This window comes from Chaetodon trifascialis, chromosome 9, assembly GCF_039877785.1.
Source record: "Chaetodon trifascialis isolate fChaTrf1 chromosome 9, fChaTrf1.hap1, whole genome shotgun sequence".
Lineage (NCBI taxonomy): Eukaryota > Metazoa > Chordata > Actinopteri > Chaetodontiformes > Chaetodontidae > Chaetodon > Chaetodon trifascialis.
The window spans coordinates 19,183,059-19,207,637 of NC_092064.1; the positions used below are offsets into that span (position 1 = coordinate 19,183,059).

General features: G+C 42.0%; 1 protein-coding gene across 1 annotated transcript; it reads right to left on the reverse strand.

Moving 5' to 3' along the window:
• Positions 1-685: 685 nt before the first annotated feature.
• ptgir (prostaglandin I2 receptor) lies at positions 686-24,026 on the reverse strand. The gene is made up of 3 exons (XM_070969607.1): positions 23,808-24,026; positions 22,578-23,633; positions 686-3,067 (listed from the first exon to the last, which is right to left on the reverse strand). The coding sequence occupies exons 2-3, from the start codon at positions 23,421-23,423 to the stop codon at positions 2,780-2,782; spliced, it is 1,134 nt and encodes a 377-aa protein (XP_070825708.1). The 5' UTR covers positions 23,424-23,633; positions 23,808-24,026; the 3' UTR covers positions 686-2,779.
• Between the last annotated feature and the right edge of the window lie 553 nt (positions 24,027-24,579).

Here is a 24,579-nt window from a genome sequence, read left to right on the forward strand (position 1 = left end):
TCAAAGTTTTCTTTTTTTATATCTCAGAGAAGATATTTGAAATTCTATGGTTAATTTCCAGTAAATGTTTCATGCATGTGGCCTTTGTTATGAGCACCGTGAAGCCTTTCTGCGGTGCTGCTGCAATTAATCAGTCAGTTGTCTGAGCTGCTGATAATACAAACCACATCGTGAACCACTTCCTGATTACTTTGTCTGTGTGAAATCTCATTCGCTCAAACCCTGGGGGTGATCTTTTGTTGAGCAACTCGATTCTGGGAAGCAAATGAAAGTTTACAACTGCATTGATTTACAGCATATCAGCTTAATCCTTTTTGTCACTACGCTGTCAGTGAAGAGCAGCTGCCTGAGGCCAAAGTGTGATGGCTTTGGAGGTGTACACCAGTTCACCACATGGTGGTGCTGCAGTACCATCACTGCTCTGCTGCTCCAGCTCTAGGTTGCATGTGACTTGTAAAGAGTCTCTGAAGGTGGCAAACCAACATTAATACGTAACAATTTGACTATTTACGCAATAAGCATCAGTTCATGCAAAATATTCTCCATGATGGTGAGCATGTTAAGGTTGATGTTATGGTTGTAACAAGACTTGTCAGGACAGACAAGAGCTGAGACAGATTGTGACTTTTAATATGTATGACTGCAAAACATCACAGAATCTGCATTTTGGCAACATACACCGACAGACGATGTGAGACTTTTATTAATACTTTATTTCACATGAACAAAATGTGTACCATATAATGAACACTATTTTTCTTTCTAAAAATGTATTCTTTCATTCATTTTAATGGATGTACACACAGTTACTTATACCCTCAAAGGCCAAATGTGCAAGTGGTAACGTGACTTACCTCGGGTCATGCATGACTGAGCTTTTAAAGACTGTAGAGTGAAAAGTCAAAGTGCAACAACTGAACTCAAATCACTGTTTCTGCTACCCCTCTATCTCTGCACTCCACAGCATGGACCAAACGAACACAACAAGCACACGCAACATTAAAGCACAGAGTAAAAGGCATAAATACAGTATATTTAAATGCAGTTACAGCATTAAAGTCACAACAACAAAAGAATATTTCTCACAGTGCATGTTGCAGCAGCAGAGTTTATCAAACACAAAGAGGCTCTTAAAAGAACATTCACAGACCATCATCATCATCATCATCACAGGTAGCTTAGAAATGAATGAGAATGAGAAGAAGGGGAGGGATCAAATGTTCATGCAATACAGTGAGATTACTGTCCAGACAGGTAAAGGAATTAGGTTAGTTTGAGACTAAAGTGGCCTTTTAAACCTGATTGACTGGTTTGGAATAGTCCAAAATGTGGTCTTGATTAACTGATCTGGCTTCTTGAAGGAAGAGCTAAACTTGCAAAAAGGCAGGTTTAACTGCAGATTAACCCTCAAAAATTTCCACTTTTAATTTGTTGATCTTGAGTGCTTACATCATTTTAACAACAGGTTAATCCTTTTTGAACTGATCAAACCACCTGAAACAATGTAAATACATGAAGCCAGACGTGCACTTAATCAAGAAATAACTAATGCAATTTCAAGATCTGTGTTTTGAAAAAGCCACTCTTTCAGCCACGCTAGCAGCGTTGTTCTGGAGAGGGCAGATGTCGGTCTGTCGGTCCACCACTTTGGTTCAGACAGAAACATCTGAACAAGCACTGGATGCATTTCCATATTTGGCGCAGATGGTGCCAAGAGGGTGAACAGTAGTAACTTTGGTGAGCCCTTAAGTTTTCTTTGATCGCCATGACAAGATCAAACTTCTCATTGGTCCAGTACTTTGGTTCATAACCAAATACCTGCAAAACTGATCATATTTCCATCAGCCTCAGCTGTACTTTTCTTCTAATTAATCTAATCTAATTAATTTTATCTAATTAGCAAATGTTTGCAAGGAAACACGCTTAAGTAAGATGTGAACATGGTAAGCGTTGAACCTGCTTAACATCAGCACGTTAGCATTGTCACTGTGAGCATGTTAGCGTGCTGACATTAGCATTCAGCTCATAGAGCCGCTGTGTAAAGCGGACAGCCAGCGTGGCTCGACATTTTTAGTCATGTTAAGACATGACTGACTATTCTACTTTAAGTCCGGGTTTGTATTTAGAATTATACTGCACATTATCTGGGAAAACTACTTCTACTACTTTAACTAAGTGACAACTTCTCCTTCACTTTGGATCTATCACTCACGGACTGATGATGGATATGTTATAATTCTCCACAGGTGAAATGGATTAACTTGTCATCAACTGTAGTGAGTGTCATAGATACTGTAGATGTGGGCAATCCATTAATGAAGAGTGAATGGCAGTGTGTTAAAGAAAAAGCTGAGAGAAAAGACAGTACACATTCATGCATATTGTTTACTCGTATAGCTTTACCCGAGTGCATATATTCTGATTTGACAGTATATTACACATAAGCATGACACGGTTTGATGTGTTCCTTAGTGCTACGTTACAGTGCTGTCTGTTTTATGGCACAACTCCTCTGGCAACTTTGAAACAGTTTCCATCAGTTCACGGACGTTTAAGACTTAGTGCAATCACTTTTTCCACAGTTAGTTCACAGGGAACCTGTTACAGCCACATCGAGAAGACTTCCGCTGAGTCAGACACGTCTTTGTTAAAGTCTTTGTGCCTTAAAGTGGTGACTGGAGGAATCGTGTATGCAAATGTTCAGGGTTCTTTACACAGTTTTCCTCCATTGCTTTAACAGACATGAAAGTCTCCTACACAGCTGAGGGTCTCTGTTGGGTCACAGAGGTAAATTGGAGTACATGTTGGTCTGTGGAACTGTCACGTCTGGAGGGTTGCGCTGTATGTGATTGTCGAGGGGTAAAGACAGCGCGCAGTGTGCCGTCGTCTTCACAGCTCCTCGGCTGAAGCGGCAGCTAAGCAGAGAGCAAAGGTGGCGAAACACAGACTTGCGGCAGATGATGAAGACCCAGGGATCCACGATGGGGTTGAGGGCGTAGAAGCGGAAGGCTGTCAGGTTCTCTGTGTCACCGCAAAATGGGTGAATGGAGTTGATAAAACCTGCAATCTGAAGAAAGAGGGGGTGAAGGTTAGACACAGTCTTACGCATGTAAAGCCTGCAAAACACAAGAGAGCTGTGTCTGTGAGCAGGTTTGGCAGCATAAATGCTTTTTGTTTCAGCAGACTTCACATTCGCGCCCTCAAAGCTTCTCAGCATGCAGAATCTCATCATTCCTGCTCTCTCCTCACCACCTGTCCTCTGGCATGAGGCACCAAACCAGACTAAAGTCGAGCAATCACGATCCATCTGTTTTCATTCTCTTCTTATCTTACATTTTAGTGTTTCCATGGTAAATGATCATCAAATTAATACTGTCCACTATTTGATACTAGTGGTTTTGGCGATTGAGTACCAGAATTAGGATTTATTTTAGAAATCTTACATATAAAGTACTCTATGATGGTAATTGAATACTATGGAACAGACAACAGCTTGGGGAGATGAGTATTACATCTTAGTGCCGTCACACTTACAGCATGTTTTCTTTGGGTGTTTTTGGTTTATGCTGCCCAACTGCAAGCAAACAATCAACTCAGTCAGTGATGCAATTGAAAAAAAATGTATATATAACAATTTTGATAGTCAGTTAATGGCGTTCAGTCATGAATCTGCCAAAATATGAGTCATTTGCTGATTACAGTGGACTCTTGGGAGTATTGATTCGACAAAATGAACAAAGTGACGACACAGCATTGGGCTCTGGCAGATGGTGAATTTGTCATTATTTTCTCATTTTGTCACAGACAAAATAAATGACTGATCAAATAATTTATATATGAATTAAAATATTCAAGAGGTCTTGACAGAGTTTTGGCAACCTGCTGTGTCACAAGATTAAACCTTTTATCTGCTGGATGGAGCCAACTGATTCAAGCCTCTGTAACTGCACCACATGATGGAGTTGAAGGCAGATGAAAGCGTATGTTCGCTGTCAGCGTCAGTTTAAACTGCGGTTCATATTGTTATACTGGGCTTGAACAAATGTCAACATCCGTCTCTTTGTACCAATAAAACACGCTGTGTGGGCACACACCTTTAATTTTCAGAAGTGTCCTGAATACAGATGCAGACAATGCTACATGACAAAAGCACAACTTCTACCTGCATTGACCTTTGAGGTGTGACAGGCTGCAGACAGGCAGCCTAGACGGCAGCAGCTGGCTGCTTATTCATCCCGGGCACAGAGAGAGACAGCAGCTGGCCCAGGAAGCTCCTCTGTCACCTCGCTCCTCTTCTCTATCAACAATTCTCCATTTCCTCCATGAAATATCCACCAAACATCGGACTAATTAATGGCTTGTGCTGATTGAATGCTTTTGTGCATTGGTGTAAATGTTTCTGTTGCTAGGGCCTGTCCTGAAAACTAATCAGCTACAGACAGAGTGAGAGGGGCCCGAGGGAGCAAGTCCAGAGCCAGGCCAAACCAGACTACCAGAGGGACCAGAGACAGGGCTGACTATGTCCTCTCCATGATCATTAACAAGCTACGCTCGCACGGATGTGGTCACCCACATACTGATCTACAGATACACACACGAGACAGCCAGAGAGAGGCAGGCGAAGAGGCTGACTGTATGCAAACCCAAAACAACAGCAATTATCTTGTGATTCTTCAAAGAAGATGTTGAGCAGCGTCGTCATCTCAGATGTGTCAGAAGTGGAGACGGTCCAAAGTGGAACAAAACAACGCCCAAATGTTCTTGGCTTTTTAGGAAGTAATCATGTTATTTGAGGTTGTGTGAAATTTCTTGAATTGCGCAAACGATGCTGTCAGAATTACTGCTGGATTCTACTGCTCTGATTTCCCAGGCTTAATACATTAAGTATTTCTCACTTTTTAAAAAAAAATTATAATTGTACTCACACACACACACACACACACACACACACACACACACACACACACACACACACACACACACACACAATCAGAACTGGCGTGTGCACAGATTGAGACAGTGTGGCCTCAGTTTCCCTTCAAAAGATAACACATTTCCTTTTAATGCTGCTGACTGTGACAAGAAACCGATTTCAGAGTTTGACCGGATGCCATTTCTTGGTCAAGCAGTCAGTCAATTTCCCCCCATAGATTACAGTATTCATCTCATCATGTATAACGATCATGTTTTGTAATGATTATGTCCAGGGCGGGGTTGAACCATCTCTTCATAAACAGTTCCTAAGTTTGTGTTCTTAGTTGAAAACTGGGCTAAAACTAGCGGACAGCAGCACAACGCAGGAGGCATGCAGATGATCATATACATGTTTTAAAGCGCTCAGTAACAAAGAGAAAAATATCCTTTCTTGACAGTAACCTGTTTCACGTCAACACTATTACCGGTCTTGGCTCATGACCAAGAAAGAGGCCTTATGCTCGCAACAATTTGTTATTTAAATTAATACTTAAACATGAAACTTAGGCTCACTGACATAAAACACACTAACAAACACCATGACAAACGTGCTCAAGGCGCAGTTAACATCCACCTCATTCATCACGCAGTGTTGCTAGAAACATTTCAAACAGACATGCATCCTCATCACCCTCACCCTTGCTGTCTCATTCCACATTACCGCCCTCACCCCTGCTCCTGCTTCCCCATTCCTTCCTGCCTCTTATGGTCCTCTCGGCAGACCTCGGGCCCCGCACATAGGGACACTAATCACAAACTGTCTTCTCTAAGCACCGCAGGCTGTGGGGCCAAAAGTGATGAGATGTCAGGCTCTTCTTAAACAGGAGCATATTAATCATCTGTGGATGAAGAGCAGGCCAGAAAAGTTATACAGCCAACGAGGATCAGGATGATTATTTAGGAGAACAGAGAATCGCGGTGAAGCGGAAAGCTTTGAAAGAACATACCATGAGTATCCTTACAGACGTATCGATGCACAAAAAGTTAATCTGTTCACATGTGTGCATATTGTACATACACACATTCAGTGCATATTGTACGTGTAAACACATTCATCTATCGTCACCCACTGCTCTGCAAACTTTATCTTGAGTCATATCTAAAGCTACATGTCAAACAGGGCTTATCCTTTGGTACATTTGGCTGTGGCCAGTCAAACCACGCGGTGCTGATCCGTGTTTCCATAACCTGAGGTGCACCGAGTGGCTCCTGAGACGGACCATCTGTTAAAAGCACTGCCTGATGTCTGGAGTCAAACCGGGTCGCGCCGAGCACATGTGCATGAGAAAGGACTAAAAAAACCTGCCATTTTATTCATGAAGGTTTCATCACCCCCCAAAACATCTCCAAAAGAAAACAGAAATCATTTCAGGGCTGCAACTAACAACTATTTTCATTTTCATTTTGCCCATAAAATAGTGAAATATACTCATTTTGTTATCACACAAGAGAAAGAAAAGCAGCAGATCATCACATTTGAGAGGGTGGAACTAGGAAATGTTTTGGTATTTTTGACTTAAAAGATGAATTGATTATAAAAACAGCTGCAGATTCTTTTTATTTTGATCAACGAATCGAACAATCAACCAATAATTTCAGGTCTAAATCATCTGACTGAGCGCATCCAGACATCCTGATGACAGTGTACTGAGACTCCTGGTGTACCTGGACCCAGCTGGTGTAAATGGGTACATCCTGGCAGAGACACATGAGATGCTATTTGGGGCTGATGACTGTTGTGTCTTTCAGGAAACAGACCTCGTAATGGATGTCTACACTCTACGAGCCATTACTTTCCATCTTGTTGGTCCTGGAGGACTCTTCCCAACTGCTACTTCCTGATCCTGTTTCACTGCAGGATCATTACACGCGGATGAGAGGAGGCAATGCAGAGATTACAGGCATTTCACACAGGACAGCAGTGACCAAGTGCGGAGACAGAAATGCACTGTGTTGCACAAGTCTTGAAGGAGCAGTTAAGCATTTTGGGGATTATGCTTAACTGCTGTCCTTCCAAGAGTAACTTGAGAAGATCGATATCCACCTCGATGTGATTGTGAAGCCTGCCGGGTGGTGATCCAGTGTGGGTTAGTCACTACAAACATTTACTTTGATGTATTGTTCATAGAAAAATGTTGGCGATCACAGCTTTAAATAAAGAGCTGCAAACAGGAGCTGTTTGCTGTTGCATGTGCTCCACGGACAACATCCTGCATCCTTCCATTACACACAATATTCCTGTGCAGTGTCACTGGCTACAGCTTGGGTTGCCAGGTACTGTTGCTGAGAACAGACATGATGGCAATTTCACTATGATGCAAAGCTGTAGTTTCATTCATGACTCATTCACTGACACTTTCTCTTATCCACTGTAGTCACACAGTTCAGCTAATAAAACTGTTTATTTGCTTACCTTTAGCATTACAGACTATGCTCAGCAATTAAGCTTTACTACTAACAGTGAGTCATGTTACGATCCCTGTCGCCCTGCGTGTCACCTCAGGTAACATTGTACTGCGTTCTCGGTTGGGGACTGTGTGCAACCTTAAAGGAAAACCTGCAGACACCAAAAAGAGCTAAAAAGAAAACCCCCCGACCCCCTTTGTATTTTTAGGAAAAGGATAATTTCATTTGTTTTTATTATTTACAGGTAATTCTCACAATAAAAAAAACTAGAAAGAGAGGACAGTGTCTTACAGAAAATAAAATTATTTTTATACACCATTTATCATAGAAAAGCCTCATGCATTGATAATAATGCTGGACTTGACATTGTCTTTCTTTCTGACTTCATTGTGTAACCCTGAGAACTAGTGTGTGTGCGAGGACAACAAGGCTCAAGCAGCTGCATGCATTCAGTGCAGCCAGCTGGATGAAACTGGAGGAAGTTACAGCATGTAACTTGTCCTAAGACCACAAACCACGTCTGTTTTATGTACAGGGTAAACAAGCAAAAAACATGTTAATTACTGAGTATGGTAGGTGTTCTAGGTCACTAAGTTAGCTGCTTCCCCCTCACTTAATGTCTTCATGATGAGCTTAACACTCCCTGTACTTAATGAAAAGACTTCAGACTGATCTCAATATTCTTGTCACACAAAGCAAATGAGCAGGGCCCGTATTCACCAAACTTCTTAGAGTCCTCTAAGAGAGCTCCCAACTTAGCCTTAAAATTCCTAGCAAGGAATCTTAGCTTAAGTGTGATTCAGGAAGTGTCTGAGAGCAACTCTGAGCAAGGAGGGTACAGAAACTTTAATCTTAGTGAGGAGGTGTGGTTGACCGGATCAGACCAAAGAATGACACAGCCTGTCAAAGGTATGTGAAACTGATGTTCCAGGTTTGAACCTTTTCCATTGTTTCTGCCTCATTTCACTTCACACCTGATTAAAATCTGCTCAGCTTTTCCACTGTGCCTCTGCCCGATCTTAATCTAAAACCATTTTCCATTCCTCATTTCTTGTAACTATGCCTGAAGGTACACTTCAGAGAAAGTTCGTCACAATTCAGAAGTTTTCACACAGACTTCACTGCTGTCTTAGGCCTGCTTGACACTATGACAAGGAGCTGCTCAACAAACAGCATTGATCCAAAATTCAGTAGAGCTGATTGGATTTCTACCCGCTGCCATCATTTCTCACAAACTCTTTCTCCCTGGAGTTTCTTCAGCCAGTGTGGCATGACGTCATACCCAAAGAATCAAATATACATGTTTGTCTCTGGTCTGTCTAACCACGCTGACCTTTGGCCCAGATTGAGTTCCTGAAGGGCCTCCTGATAATGTTCGTGGTGAGTCATGTAGTGCAGACGTTAATGTAAAGGTTAGCAGAGTGTTTCTGTGCTGAAGGGGAATTTCACCGCTCCATAATATGCAGTTAGTGAGGAGGTGGTTTGTGTCAGATGCAGAAAAAGAGACAGAGAGGAATAGTGAGTGGGTGTGTGCTGGCAAGAGCGTTTCTATGCATCATGTGCCTGTAATCCCATTGTTCATTATGACGTTTCCAACACTTCTCTAGCTTCCTGATCATGTGTATATTTATCAGCATCGACCTGTTCCTTTGGGAAGCATCACAGACATCAAATGAATGTAAATGTGTTCCACGAAGAAAGAAAGAACAGAGCATTGAATGTTAATACATGGCAACAACGTGGGGAAGTTAAGCCAGTCTGTCAAGGTTCATCAGGGGAATTACCCTGTCTGGACGTCCATTAGTGTGTTTCCTCTTAAAGAAGTGCCCAAGGCTGCAGTGAGTTACCTGGAGCCATTAGACCTTTTATCATCTTTGTGCAAAATGCACTTTGGATTGGACACTCAATCCAGTCAACTATCTGGCATGCAAAGTGACCAAAGTGCAAGATAACGGAACGTTTTACATGCACACACAGGCAGCCAGTCTCAGACTTACCCTAACTACAACCCAAGTCTTCACCCGAAAATTTAGTGATTTAAGGAAACTTACACATTTAAGGATGTGGGGACATAAATATGTGTACACAGTCACGTTGTGGGGACTACCTTCCTTATTTAGTCCCCACAACGTGACTGTGTACACATATTTATGTCCCCACATCAGTAAAACACATAGACACAAGCACACACACACACCTCCTGCTATAAATCAAACATGCTGTTTTAAGCGTCACTCTCTTCCTCAGTTTGTGAGAAAATAACACAATAAATAAAAGATACAGCCTTCATGTGTACAGAATCTATAATTATCATCCGTTTTCCTTGTGAGTGATGTAAATGGGAGAACCGAACCAAACCAAACCGATGAGTAACCTGTGCTGTGTGCTGCTGTAGGAGTTGCTGTAAGCTCGACAACTGAAAAAAGAAACTGTCTACAGAAACCATACACACTAGCGACACCGAAGAGGAAGTGGAAGCGTCTGTGAAAGGCTGCCAACTTACAAATTGAGCAAAGGAAAGTGAAATATGAAGTGGGCTGATATGTGCAAATATATGATAAGAATAGGCTGACTTTGGCCGTGTTGCAAAACCGTGTAGCTATTGCAACAGAAAGGGACTCAACAGGCATTAACTGCAGTTCCTCTTCAGCAGAGATAAGAGCCCTGCGCCTGCACTCTGCCTATTTGCTGATAATTAATGATTGTTTGATGATGCAATGTGCGCACTTTGAGATCAGCGGCAGGTTATCTTTTGAAAGGTATTCGGGCCAAGAGAAGTCATGTTCTTTGTCATCGCGCAGAAAAAACAAAAGGAAGTCACAATTTCTAAATTGAAAGCTATTGATTATTGTTGACTTACACTTCACTATTGGAGCCAGTTCATCTCAGTCATGTGAAGCTGGTTGCGACACACATCCTGTCACGGAGAGCCACCTGGACGGCAGCCACGTCCCTCTTTTCTAATTCCCGGCCATGTGCACAATTCATCATCTCATTGGCCAACAGTTTACCCCAACTGAGCTTTATAAATTGAGCATTTTATGTTCTTTGGCTATGAAAGAACGTCCACTTGAAATAATTTTGTTGTTTTAAAACCTGGGTTCTATTTTTGTAGGTTTATCCGTTGTTTCTATCAGTTATTACAACAGCTTCATTACTGAGTTCTGGAGATGTGATAACATCTGTGATAATGTTATTAGTTGGTCCAAGGGGTCAGATGAGCACACAGGCTGTAAATACACTCCCAGTTTAGCTCTACATATATGTGTGTATAGAATATGTGGCCAAACAGTCCATTAAACTGGTCCACTGCATAGAAAAATGGGTATTAGTGTGGTTGGTCACGCCTGAATCAGCGTGCTCTGCAAAATCCACCAACCACATGAGATGACCTGAAAAAGTTTCTGGTCGAAATAACCTGTGATAGGTTGGCGTAACTCTGCTGTAAATGTCCTGCTGTCCAATCTAATTTTCTTTCTTTTTTAAAAAAGGCAACTGAATACACACTGTAACAGGACCAGCAGTGCATTAAACACAGAAAAGAATCACAAGTCCAGACACGCACTGCGGCCCTGTAGTTGGATGACTTCACCTGACTGACTCAACAACAAACCAGAGTCAGGACAATCTGTCATCTGTCTGTAGGTGTTTTGGTTTTGCTATGACTTAAAAAAACAAGCATAATTACAACATTAATATAAAATTCATATGACAGCAATGTCACAACACTGTTTTTGCTTAAACACAAGAAGTTCCCAAACCGCCTGGCTGACTTTGGCGTGCAGTCCTACCAGATTTTCAGTAGCGCCACCTGCTAAGTGATGGTGCCCCAACTGACCGTGCAGGTTTGCATGATTCAGACCGTGTTCAACGAATCAATTTCCTCTTTGTGACGCTCATGTGAATTAAAGCAATCGCACGTACTTCCCCTTGTAGTATGTGTAGGATGAATGCTGATAAGCAGGCAAAACGCAGCTGTGCTTTCATGTTTATTTTGATCTTCGGTGATCCTGGGAGAGTCAGCTAGCTTGTTTTTTTGTTAATGTTACCTCTGTCTGAACAGTTGGTGTCCAGCATTCCTCGCTGTCAACATCAAACTGTGACTTTTTCCTGCTGGGCTGCTGGGACCGTGAGTCTGTGCGCGGGGTCGCCTGAGTGGGCGTCAGCTGGACAGTAGCATTAAAAGGACTTTTAAGGCTAAATTTCAAACAGCGTACAACAAAGATGGATGCCTGGATGATGGCATGCATCAGTGCACAGACACACTCCTGGGGTTACTGCTTTCACAGTATACTATATTAGGAAAACCAACAGTTATGATACCCTGTACATTTACTTTTCTATCATATAAGTGTCATTAAAAAATATTGAATTCTACCATATGAGTGTTATTAAGAAAATATAGGATATATATAATATTTTGTGAAATTATAATAAAGAATTTATTCATCTGTTTTCATTCCTTTAAAGGTCATAACTGTAACTGATGATAATAATAAAAATTGTGTAAAACCTTCCTGCTACATGCCTGAAGTTTATCTTGATTAAGGAACTGTCTAACGATGTCATGTCTTTCAGATAGCTGGTTAGCTTAGCTTAGCATGAATGCCAGAAACAGCAGGAAACAACTAGCCTGGATCTGTCCAAAGGACGAACGATGGAGACTCCCAAATAAATAGTAAAATACAAAATACATTATATAAAACCTGGTTGCTGTACGGATTAAACAAATGAGATATAACATGCTCATTAAAGAGAAGTGCCAGGTTGGCCATTTTCTGTTTCCAGTCTCTATGCTAAGCTAATAGTCTGCTGGCTATAACTTCACCTTTAGCCTTCAAATATAAGCACGATATTCTGATCTAACTCTCTGCAAGAAAGGGAAAAAGCTAAATGTTGAACTATTCTTTAAAATGTTTGGTATGTCAAAAGCCAACTCTCCGTCAATTTCAGCTTTTTCTTACAAACCAAAGACTAGTTCCCAGTCAAAAGACCATCAGAAAATATCTCCATTTTCTTTTCTTTTTTTATCCACAGACATACGCATTTGTTTGGTGACGATCGATTGTTTCTGAGCTTTCTATAAATGGACTTAGAATAACTTATCTGGGGACTAACCATTTGTCAGCATCATTGTGTAAAACCAATCATCGAGCTATTGTTCTGTGACGGTCAATAGCACTGATGGTATTTTTAGGATAGCGAGGAAGTCCCTGGGAGCAGAGGAAAGTGAGGGGGAACTTATTCCCATCACATATTTTCGGGTTCTATGCACTATAAACATCAGCTAGGGTTCACTGGGTCCTAAAATCCCAAACCACAGAATCTGCACTGGCTGCCTGGTTGCAATTATCTTGAATTTGTTTAGTCCCTGTTGTCTGCATACTCTGGCTCAGATGCTCTTTGTACTCATCTCATGCGCAGCAGAACATTTTGGAAACATCACAAAGAAGATTTATCGCCGCCTGTTCCCAAAACGCATTGAGCCGGAAATCCGAGAGTTTTCTGCTGCTTTAACATGCAGGAATAATCAATTACTGAGAAGGAAATCTGGGTGATTCACACTGCATCACTCGTACACGATCAGCAGGATCAGTTTTTGATTATTTACTAGTTATGACAGAAGCCAGGCCACTGCACAGCACAAATATGTTTTTTAAAGTGAATACGATGAATCATAACCTCTGTGATGCCAGCTGAGGTCAACTTCATGGAACAGGAAAGGGAATGAAACCTCAATAACATCCATATTTCCTTTACTGGTAATTTTCAGCATGATATCATGGGGATGAATTCTTACTTTATTAATTTTTCTCTTTTCCTGATGACAGATTTGAGATGAACTGACGCGTCCATCTCATATCACCTTATTGTTTTCTAATGTCGGGCTTTTATTGATCTATATGTCAGTCATATCCCTTTTTCGCAAGTCCCTCAGCACAACAGCAGATGATCACCACGTTGGTTTGTTTGATGTGAGGGTGTTGTATTTCACCGCTGCCAAGTTTTAACAGGTCATATATCTCCCGAGAGTGCTGGCAAGGTGGAGTATGAAACAAGAATCCTATTGTTCTCTGTGCACCCACTTGTCCCGGAAGATTTAACTATTAAAGTTAACACCAGGGAGGGGTTTGGATAGCAGCTCCACTTTGGATCCGGCTCTCATTGGTAAAATTACCGGATTTGTTAAGCTGTGACTTTAATGAGTCAAACCCTTTATCTCTCCCCATTCCTTTTTATTAGCAACCATAAAGGTAGCAGGCGTCTCTTCTCCACAGCAGATTAGATCAGCCATATTAACGTTAATACTCTAACGGCTAAAATGGCAAAAGTTTGGCTGTTCTCTGGTTGGTGTGCTCTCTGATGTCTGTATTCAGCTACACAACACAACCGTGAGCATCTGTATCTGATAGAGTGAGAGATATTATCCAGCTGATCACCTCCATCAATTAACAGCGACTACAATCAATATTTTTTATGATAACAATGTATGAAATTACAGTGTGAAAACAATGTTGAGGTTGCTCATAGTGATGAGCCAACAGAGATTTACCATCTGAATCTGCATCTCCCCTTGTCATTATGGGGCTTTATAGTGAATTCCTGCTCATTGTTTAGCTGTCTGGCCACAAGTTTCCTGTTTTGCTTCACTTTCACTTTTTTGGAACAAACAAATATCAGTATATCAGCCTCTGCATATCAAGTGAAACCTCGGGGGGTCCCAACCATAATGTTGAGGAACTCTACACTTGGGCGTGGAGCCCATTTCATACAATGCTGCGTGAACAATGAAGGTTCTGACGGACGGACACATAACTGCACACACACAGCAAGAAACCAAGTACTAAATAATGTGCACATGATGAATGGTTGTATGAGAAAAAGATCTGATATTTTCAGTATGTCTTGGGAACAGCTGTTAATATTTTCTCCTTGATAAATGCTATTTAGACACATGCACACAACCTATAAATGACTTTGCACACCAGCACTTCAAAGGGAAATCTTCCTTCTGTTGCTATCTCTGTGCCTTGCTTCCAAAAAGTTCAATAATAGTTGAAAGCTTCTGTTGTTGTCAGATCAATACAAGTGCAGCTCAGTAGGAAAACACAATTACAGCTCAGTGGTCTTTCTCAACCAGTATGAGAGGAGAAGGGACAAAGGTCCAAAATCTGAGAAAATACAAAGTGGAAAGAGAAGAGGAGCTCATCTGGGACGCAGCAAATGATATAAGAGAAATCCAAAAGCAGATGGCTTTAATAGAAAATATGCCGTTTCTAAATATACACTTAAAAATATCATGAATGATGAGGATGACAAAGACAAACAGACTAAAAACAACAACAACATAAATTATCAGAAACATGAGATCAACAGTTTTCCCCACCCTGAACAAAAATTCATCAAGCTTTGTAGGCTCGATCATCTGTAACGCTCAGATTGATTCTTGACCCAAGGGGAACTAATGATCCCAATAATAATCAATTAACCCCTTCACTGATTAATCTGTATGGTGTAAACACAATGACCCCTTCAAATACTCAATTTAAATGACGTCAAAGAAAAAAAAAAGGAAAAAGAAATAGAAGCAAATCCTTAAAATAGAGAAGCTGAAAGGAGAGAACATTTGGTCTTTTTACTTTTTATTTAAACTTCATCGATTCTTGTTAAATTACTGTCAATCAGATATTTAATTAATTGGCTGATCGGACCAAACATTTATGTTCTAAAAAAGCATTTAATGAGAGAAGAGGAAGAATGCTGTTGATGCTACTCTTGTTTTCCCACAATTAATGAGAGACCCTCATTGCTAATTGCTGGGTCGAACAAAACATTAACAAAATCAGTGATTTAAAATAGCAGCATTTGAAAGAAGATGACTTATAAGTCTCTCCAATGACAGCGACTCCTACACAACAGCTGTTCGGTGCGTGTAACTAAACATATGAGTCACGAGGCAACCATCGATTGGACAGGACACATTTATTCTCGGCAGACAGCTCTTCATCTGCTGTAGATGCAATACAGGCCCACAACTAATACCATTTTGCCAAGATCAATAAGATTTTATTATTTGGTAAATGTAATAAGCTGTTTGGTGTGGGCCTTGAAGCTGCTGGAGGAGATTCTGCTGGGAAAACTAGAATGTGCACATATGTTTCACGCTCTCATATAAACTTTAATTATCTGTTGCTTCAACCTCACAAAAACCTACAAAAAAATAAATAAATAAATAGATGACAAAACAAGCCGAATTAATCACATGTGTCCAAAGCCATCGGCTAAAACTAAAGGCAACAATTCTACTTTTACTTTTCCGGAAATATCTCCATCTTTCCTCTTCAGCTCCATAAAACTATCCTGCAAAGATGCACATGGCTATTAGCCAGTGTGCTGCTGAACCCCCTCCCGCTAATGTTTTTCCACACTTTTACTCACAAGCTCTTCCAGTGGTAAATCATTTTGACTCACATCAGCTTCTTGTTTCCCTCCGCCATCTCCCATGGGTTTTACTTTAGTAAAAGTACTAATACCACACAGTGAAAAGACGCTGTTACAAGTAAAATGCCAGCATTGCAAACTACCCAAAAACAAGTATGTGAGTATAATCAGAAAAATGCATTTAAATATATATATGTTATATATAATCTAAATGAATATACACTAAAAATCTACTCAGTGCAATAGTTTTTGCAATAAAAGCAGAACCTGTGCACACATCAGAAACATCACAGATGAAAACACATGAGGTTTCCACATATCATCTGTTGCAAACTGCACATTTGTTGCCAACGCCGCTGGGCTGTGGTTCAAAGATGTTCAGCAAAGTGTGAACGCAAGACAAATTTGGGCCTGTTTCTCAAGGGGCAGGGGTATTAAGTTTCCTTTCTTTTTAACGCGACATGTCATACTTCCAATACTGACAATGTGAATTACTCATAAACACACATTTAATCTATCATGAGCAATTATATTACACTGCAACCATCATAAATAATGGCATCTCTTTGACTAGTGGTTATTGAGGGGTCTGTAAATTAAAGGGTTTATTGAGAGTTAAACATTACGGGGGAACACTTGCATTGTGCTGATGGTATGCTCTTCCTCATATTGCCCAGTTTTACTGTCAAAGCAATGATTTCCATATGTAACTGCAGAGACAATATGTGGTAAGCAGTCCAACTGGAACGGACTGGAGATCATTGAGGGGACAGAGAATAAGAATGAATAAAACATGAACACACGAACACCAGCAACAAGATACTGCTCATTGTTAAAGTGTTCAATATAGCAATGTGTTGATTTCAAAATTCGTATTGATTTTGCCACAAGTGTAACAACAAAGCTGTGAGACATCATGACTAATCCAAGAAAGGACAATACCACTTCTAGAGAAAAGCGTAGCAACAAAGAAATGAGTTTTAAACGTATGAGAGGTTTCAGTTTGAAGTGCTTATAATCACCATCTTTATATCAGGCATAAATCACATGATTACTTCAGTGTGAAAGAGTAGTCAGATTATCACCCTCAGCTCTCTGATGCATTTTGGCATCTTTCAGCTCATTGTTTTGGTTTTCCAGCCCACAGCTTTACTGTTACTTCACTCGCTTGAACGGTACATCAACATGCTAGCATTTACATCTTGTTTTTGCTGCCCCCAAGTGGCCACATAAATGAGGTAATACAGGTTAGAGTCAAAATGTCAAATTAAAGGCATTAAAGTGAATTAGACAGGAAAAAACAGTCTGATCTATTTCAGCTATAAAATGCATACAAAATATGCTGCAAGGCTCAGCAAAGCACATAACTGAGCCATCCTGGAACAATAAACTCTGCTGCTCTGTTTTCTATCTCCCATCTGCCCTCCACATCTGTCTTTAGTCTCTTTTCATCATTCTGTGCCTCATCCATTAAAAATCCCTCCAGCACACGCTCGCCTCTAATTGTGCTCTGACGAAAGCCTAAGGTCACATTCTCCAGCACCCACACACTCCAATGACACATTAAAGGGGTTCAATATCTACAAATTACCTCGAGGCTCTTTGTTGCGATCGTTTGTTGTCCCGCTTTGCCCTGTGTGGCTCAAAGGTGACGACATACAATAAACCAGGTTAAAAATGGCCACGAAAGCCTTGTGACAACAGTAACAGGAGCAAATGTGTGCTTGTATATGAACGTCCAAATGGGCCTGTGTTGTGTTTATGTTGAATGAAGGATGAAGCATCCATCCACTAAGAAAAGAAATCCTCATTGTTCGTTTCACAAAGCCAGCTGCTGATTGCAGAGTATCAGCTTCCCTTATAGCAACCTGGATGAAGCTCATAATGACGCTTATCTCCTGGCAGCACCTGAAGCACAATAACAATTTGGGATGCAAAGCTGGCTCTTATCTCTACTGTCACAGCACGTGTATGTCTTTGCATGTGTGGATGCGTCTGACCCCCTGTATACTATGCTGCTGTCACAAAGACAAATGTTATTTCCACATTTTGTGTTGTTGCAATAGAGGACTCGTCTGATGCCATCTCTGGGAGGCATTACAGGGATTTCAGCTTTGAGTCATCTTGGATTCATCTGGATTTGGGGACTTCCCCTATTCCTCCACACTGATTTACTTAATCAGATCTAGTGTGATGTGAGGAGTGTCTGTGAATGACTATCATCCTGTAATTCTACATATTTTCAATAGCATTCGAGTCTGGACTTTGACTGGGCCTGTCGAGGAGCTATTCTAACAGTCGTACGCTTGATGTTAAAGTCCCGCGGGTAGCTAAACTGTCACATTTATCTTAATGTCATTTAAAAGCAGGATCTAGCATTAGCCTTTATATGGCTCCATTAACTGGTTCCTGAACCTGACTCAACCTGAATGTTTTGCTTCACGTACCGTTTTAAAAACTTCACTCCATCTGCTTTTGTTTCAGAGCAGTTTCCTTCGGCGGAGTCTGAGAGAGAGCCCAGATTTATGAGGCGCTGCACCGACTCCTGGAGGCATGATGCCCTGTGACTGTAAATGTGTCAGAGCTGTTATTTGTCTTCTTCCTTACAATCATCACTCTGGCCCGGTTTGCTCAGAGCTACTGGAAGAGGATGGATATTTCCATTATTTTTTTTTTCTTTACAACTCACAGAATGTTCTGTGCTTTTGTGAAGCCCTGAGTTTGTTTTTATTTCAATCTATATTTGGACAGAGCGACTGGGTGCAAGAGGATGTCCATGTATATGCTTCATGGGGATGGAATACTTGGTCACGCTGATGGTTTCGGGCTGTTTGACTGATCTACAGGTGGGGGTGACGTGCCAAGAAATGTAGAATTGTGACAACAAATGAAGCAATGTAAACTAAAAATGTCTCATCAAGAATGTTTTAAGAGGAAGGAAATGCATTCAGCACTTTTATTCCACCTCAAGGATACACAACTAGTGCTTTAATTCTTCCTTCCTTTTCTAACTTGCCGACCTCTATTATTCAGCATCTTAATGATCACAGGGTTGCGCATTTTCTGAACACTGTCTCTTTACAGCTGCTATATTGACCCTTGTAATACTTTCAACAACTCAGTGAGGTTTAATTTAGTTTATTGATCTTTGTTTCACTACCTGTCATCTAACCTCACGCACACAGGTCAATATTAGTCTGCTGACTAACACTCAAACACAGTACCAACACTGAGGGAAACCTTCATCTGTGCTTCAAATCCGCCCCACAGTGCTGCCCTGGATTAAAGTTGCGACAGTCCCCTAAAAATAAAAGCTTTCCTGGTGTTATTGAGGGCTTCACATACAGTAACACCTCTGCAGCACTTTATTGATCCAGGCATTGACTGGCAACATGTGGGCCCCAGGCAGCTTCTGTGGTTCCCATAGGAACAGCGGGGAGGGGGGTTATCGTTGATGGTCACAAACAGGCTATAAGTCTGTAGCTGTCCCCTGCAGGAGACAGCTCTGATCGTTTATAAACTGAAGATGGCAGGTCAAAGACAAGCAAAGCCTAATGGACTAGTGCTGATTTCTCTTTCAGGGTAATGAAATATTGACCCGAAATACTCACATGAGAGCTGAAGCAATGCACAAGTCAGCAATAAGTCCACTTAGAGCTGCAATAAAAGATGGCAAGCTTTAATGCTAACCCATCCATTAATTATTAAGTGTATTTCTTTGATTAATAGATAATTGTTTGGATCTGCAAACGGTCAGAAAATGTTTAACAATGTCTGTAACAACCTCATTCTAATATGCACAGATCAGAAAAAAGCAGCAAATTCTCACATTTGAGACGTTGAAACCTGCAAATGTTCAGGATTTGCAGGATCTTTCTTTGATCAACTTACTTTTCTATCAGCACCAGCAGTGTTATATTCTGTATTTACTGTATGTTTGTTAATTGTAAAGTTCTTAGTGTAATCTTACACCGTGTAGCTCTCGCTGTGTTTGATTACAGTGGGAGTGGAGGCTTTGAATTGATGGTTTCTTATAGCTGTACTATAAAATGTTTATCTAGCAGTAATCATATTTCCACGTGGCATTTGTAATGATGTGCCAGTTGTCCTTCCTAGAACAAACCGAGAAGGACCTCATGTTGGACGTTACATCAAATAAATCAAACGTTCATCACAGCAAGTTCAGTTAATGACACCTTATCTTTTTCAGCTGTGTGTGTCAACAGTATGTACTGCAGGTTTAAATCAGGGGCAGGTGATATACACACAAGGACAGGGCCGCAGAGCGATAAGCCTGGGAAGCTGGTGTGACTTTTACAGACAAAGGATAAAGTCTCTCTCTCTCACTCACACACACACACACACACACACACACACACACACACACACACACACACACACACACACACACACACACCGCTTTGAAAAAAGATTTTGCTTCACTGAGAAATGTCTGCATTTCTGGTCATCTTTTACCACTTCCCTGGTCACGCCACATGTGAATTCCTGCCTCCTGAAAAATGAATGATCTTGCTGGAGTTGAGAAACACTCACACTTCAGAAATGTACAGAGCATATGCTGCCTCATCTGTCTTTGTCCAAAAGCCACTTAGCTAACACAAGACCTCGCAACTCGACCCACAAAAACAAAGTCTGCAATATCATCCGCTCCTGTGACGCACCGAAAATAATAAATGTCTTCTGACTCTTCAATTTTTCATCCCCTCTGCCAAACTTGCATTAAAAAAGGAAGCATTCGTTTTCCAGTTTGCAGTCTCTGCTGATGAGGGCAGGCTGCAAACGGAGCCCATTCTTCAGAGCTTGAAAGCATCGTTCTCTAAGGTATATTCAGTTACATGAAAGTGCTTTGAGTAAATCAAGACTACCCGGAAACGCACGCTGGAGCTGGAACACATGCTTTGTGTTGGCACATCGTTGTTTAAATGCAAGAATAATGACTGGATTCCGCTCGTACACTTGTGCATGCGAAGGAGCGAACTTGCAAACATCTGAGCTGTGTCAGTGCTGAGAGGAGAGTCAGCCAGATATGCGCTTGACAATATTTTCATTACGCTGAACAGCATCAGACTTTCTCCCCAACATCTGTTGAGCCTCAGGCAAACTAAGTGCTGTTAATCATGAAGCCACATCAGTCTGGAAACATGTTAAGTCTACTGAGAAGCACTCACACACCGCTGTCTCAGTTCTCTCGGTCACAACCACGAGGATGTACTGGCACATGAGCGAACAAGCACGCATAAACACACACACACACACACACGCACACGCGTATGCTTAGATGATGGATGAATCATTGATTAGTTAATAACAGGGTCCTGAATTATTCAGAATGACGTACTACAGATCAGGCTCATAACTCTATGTTGTTTGGTAGAGGTGGATGAATATTGATGAGTAAATCTAAAATAAGGTTTGCAAAGTAATCAAATTAAACTAAAAAAGAAGAGCAAAAAAGAAGTTCCTGAACGAAATGACCTTTTACTTTTCCACTGAGGTATTTTGTGAACCTGAATGTTGTTTGCTTCTGTTTTGGAGTTGACCTACAATTCCGTACAGCAAGACACAAGAGCGCTCTGTAGGAGGTGCGGGTTTCGGTTTCCTGAAGCCTTGACAAGTGTATATCGTCATCACTGTTCATACCCTCAGCGGCTTCTCAGCCACAGCTCTGGGACAAATACTTCTGCATGCACCGTGGGTTAGTCAGACCTTCAAGCCAAGTGTTACCACAAGCCATCCAGATGCAATGAGACACTTTTTACTGCTTCCTGTAAGACACTTGATCATCAGACCTGAGCGGTTTCAAAAAAGCTAACATCTAAAGGCAGGCATTCCTTTATAGCATATCTCACATGAATCACAACATCCAGCTGGTTTTTACTTCTCAAACTGGATTGGCCTCAGGACCTCTGGCTAATAGGGGCACAGACGGGAGGCTGGTTCACCTCGGACTCCTGCCAGAGGAGCTTTGCCCTCGGGGAAAGGCAGGGCCGGACCAGTCCTCCAGGGTTGTCAGGTTTGGCACACTCCTCTCAAACATAAACAGATATGGAGTTAAGTAGACAAACGCACCATGCACACAGACACAGCGGCAGCATGCCTTGTGTGGGGAAGGTTGCTCTCTCGGGCACACCTTTTATTAGTGGAGCCAGTAGAGCAAAGCACGACCGTTAGGGAGACACCAACAGGGCACACAAACACATACCACGGCAAGCAAAACATCAACGGTCGCCATGCCGGCTGAGCTTTTTATGTACATAATGATTACAGCAAGAGGGGAAGGAATTAATTTTACTGGTGTAGAGGCACAGGAGATTGAGAAATTCTCTACTGATAAAAATGAAGCTATTTCATGCTGGAAACTACCCTCCGCTGTGAGTGTGCACACATACATCCAGTAAGGGACCCATGTTTGTGATCACAATGACTAAAACTGCCAAAAAATCCCTTTTTTTTCTTCTGTTCCTCTTTCAGTACAAACATTCCCAAACTTCTTTTGAATTCACTGAGGAGGTTTGGTTCATGTTTCAACAGCTGAATAAATGACACATAAGGGTGTCAGCACTTTCCTCCTTTTCCAGTCTAATAAATTCACAAGATGCTGACAAATCATGATTCAGAGGTACAATAAAAAAAAGGCATATCAATCTGTGGGACACACACACACACACACACACACACACACACACACACACACACACACACACACTCTGAGGGAAGGTCAAATGTGAACTTACAGTGAGCGGCAGGGAGCAGACCACAAAGATGACCGTGATGAGAGCCAGCAGCACCAGGTGGTCCATCTCCTCTTCCCCCTGGCCGAACCAGGCCAGGCTCAGCCTCCTCCTTCTCCCGCCCGACCCGAGCGAGCCGCGCCGCATCATCTGGCTCCGGTGCATCTGGCACAGGCTGACAATCACTGAACCGTTGCACACAAACACCGCCAAGATCAGCAGTGCCATGAGGGAGGAGTAGGACAGGGAGAAGGCCCGCACCAAGTTGGCCCTCTCATCCCCTGTCGCATCCATGTCGATAAAGCACCACGTCCCAGGACAGTACTGTCTGAATTTGCCATAGCCGACGTATGGCAGGAGGCAGAAACCCAAAGAAAAGAGGTAAATAAAGAAAAGAGTGAATTTGGCAAAGCTGCGGCGGATGTGTACAGAGTAAAAGTAAGGGTGGCTGATGGCCAGGCAGCGCTCCACGGCCATGGCGCACAGGATGAGCATGGGTGCCAGGCCGAAGAAACTCATGGCGAAGCCGAAGAGCTTGCACAGGCGTTCGCCTCCCAGACCTATCAGGGACAAGTTGCGGGCATAGCAGACGAACACAGACGGGCTGAGGAGGCAGGTGCCCAGCAGGTCGGTGAGGGCCAGGCCGGTCACCAAAATACAGAAGACCGAGGACCTGGAGCGATGCTCCTTCTGGTGCACCCCGAGGATGAAGAGAGCCAGGAGGTTTCCCACCACACCGGCCAAAAACATGATGGTGCTTGGTGCTGGGTTGCTATTCCCATTCACGGCGTGGGTGTCATTGCAGGTGGTATTGGTACATGATGCGTTTGAGAGCATGCTTTTGTTCATGCTTAAGTTGCTGAGAAGAAGTAGGTCTGTTCAGTGGGGAATTAATAAGGAACTCCCAGACAGCAAAGGGCAATCCTGACCTCTTGACACCATCATTTGGCAACAGAGAACACAGGGATGTTTGGTAAGACCCATAATGCTGAGCTGACTTAAAACAGCTTTTCCCTTCTCTGCCTGGCTGTCTTTCTTGCAGACAGTTTAGAAATCTTTCTGTGGAACAAATGACACAAGAACAAAGGCTTACTCACTGTAGGTAACATCACCAGGGTGGCATCATGTTTTTCTTCCCAGTATTTTAACACATTTCTGCTTCTGCTGAACAACTCTGGCCTCACACAGTGAAACTCCCTCTTATCATAGTTTTAGTGACTAATAGCCACTCACCTTTACTGGCTCTGCCTGAAAGTTGCGATACTTGAGTGACTGCTTCAATCCTCCTCCTTCTTCTTTTTCTCCTTGTTCTTGTTCTTCTTCAGACTATTGTTTTGTAAACAGGAAGCAGCGCCTCAGCCTGTATTCTCATGCGGAGTTTAAAACTGCCGCTGCCGGCAACGTGTCGGAGAGACAAACTGAGTGAGCTGCGCTTTCTCTGTCATCTGTCTCTCCCCTTCTATACTGCGCTCCACTCCTCTCTTTGCGCCTCCCAGTCTCTCTTTCGGATCCGCGTAAGGTCCCACCCACCACCCCGGTGCGCCGAAAACACTCTGACGGATGCCAAACAAAGGCACATTTAGGAAAAATGTAAAAATCTGAAAGGACTTTCTTCTGGCTGTCAACCAGAATGAATTATTTGTGGAGAATATTCACCTTTTCATTCGTTATTTCAAGAATGTGCGCAGAAATAGAGGCAGAAAAGGCTGCATTATGAGCAGGCGCATGTAAATATCGTATCCAACAAGTTTTGACAGCTTTGAGGAACTTAAAAAGACATTACTTTGAGACTGAACTCTAATTGACTTTTATTGCAGCATGGACTTAAATAAATAACAAACCACAACCACCAACAACAGGTCGAGATGATTAAGTTTCAGGGGACCCAGCTGTGCTGACATAGAGAATTTGCTTACTCATGGCTTCTTCCCCCATTCCAGCTCAGAAAAAAATCTAATCCAATTAGTCTTTGTATAAGTATTTGGTTTGGCAGTGTCTCGCCTTG

Excerpts from the sequence above, each read along its gene's own strand:
- ptgir (XM_070969607.1), bottom strand. The coding sequence starts at position 23,423 with ATGAACAAAAGCATGCTCTCAAACGCATCATGTACCAATACCACCTGC. Across the intron at positions 3,068-22,577 it reads TCTGCTCCCTGCCGCTCACT|ATTGCAGGTTTTATCAACTC; the intron begins GTAAGTTCACAT and ends CTCTTTCTTCAG.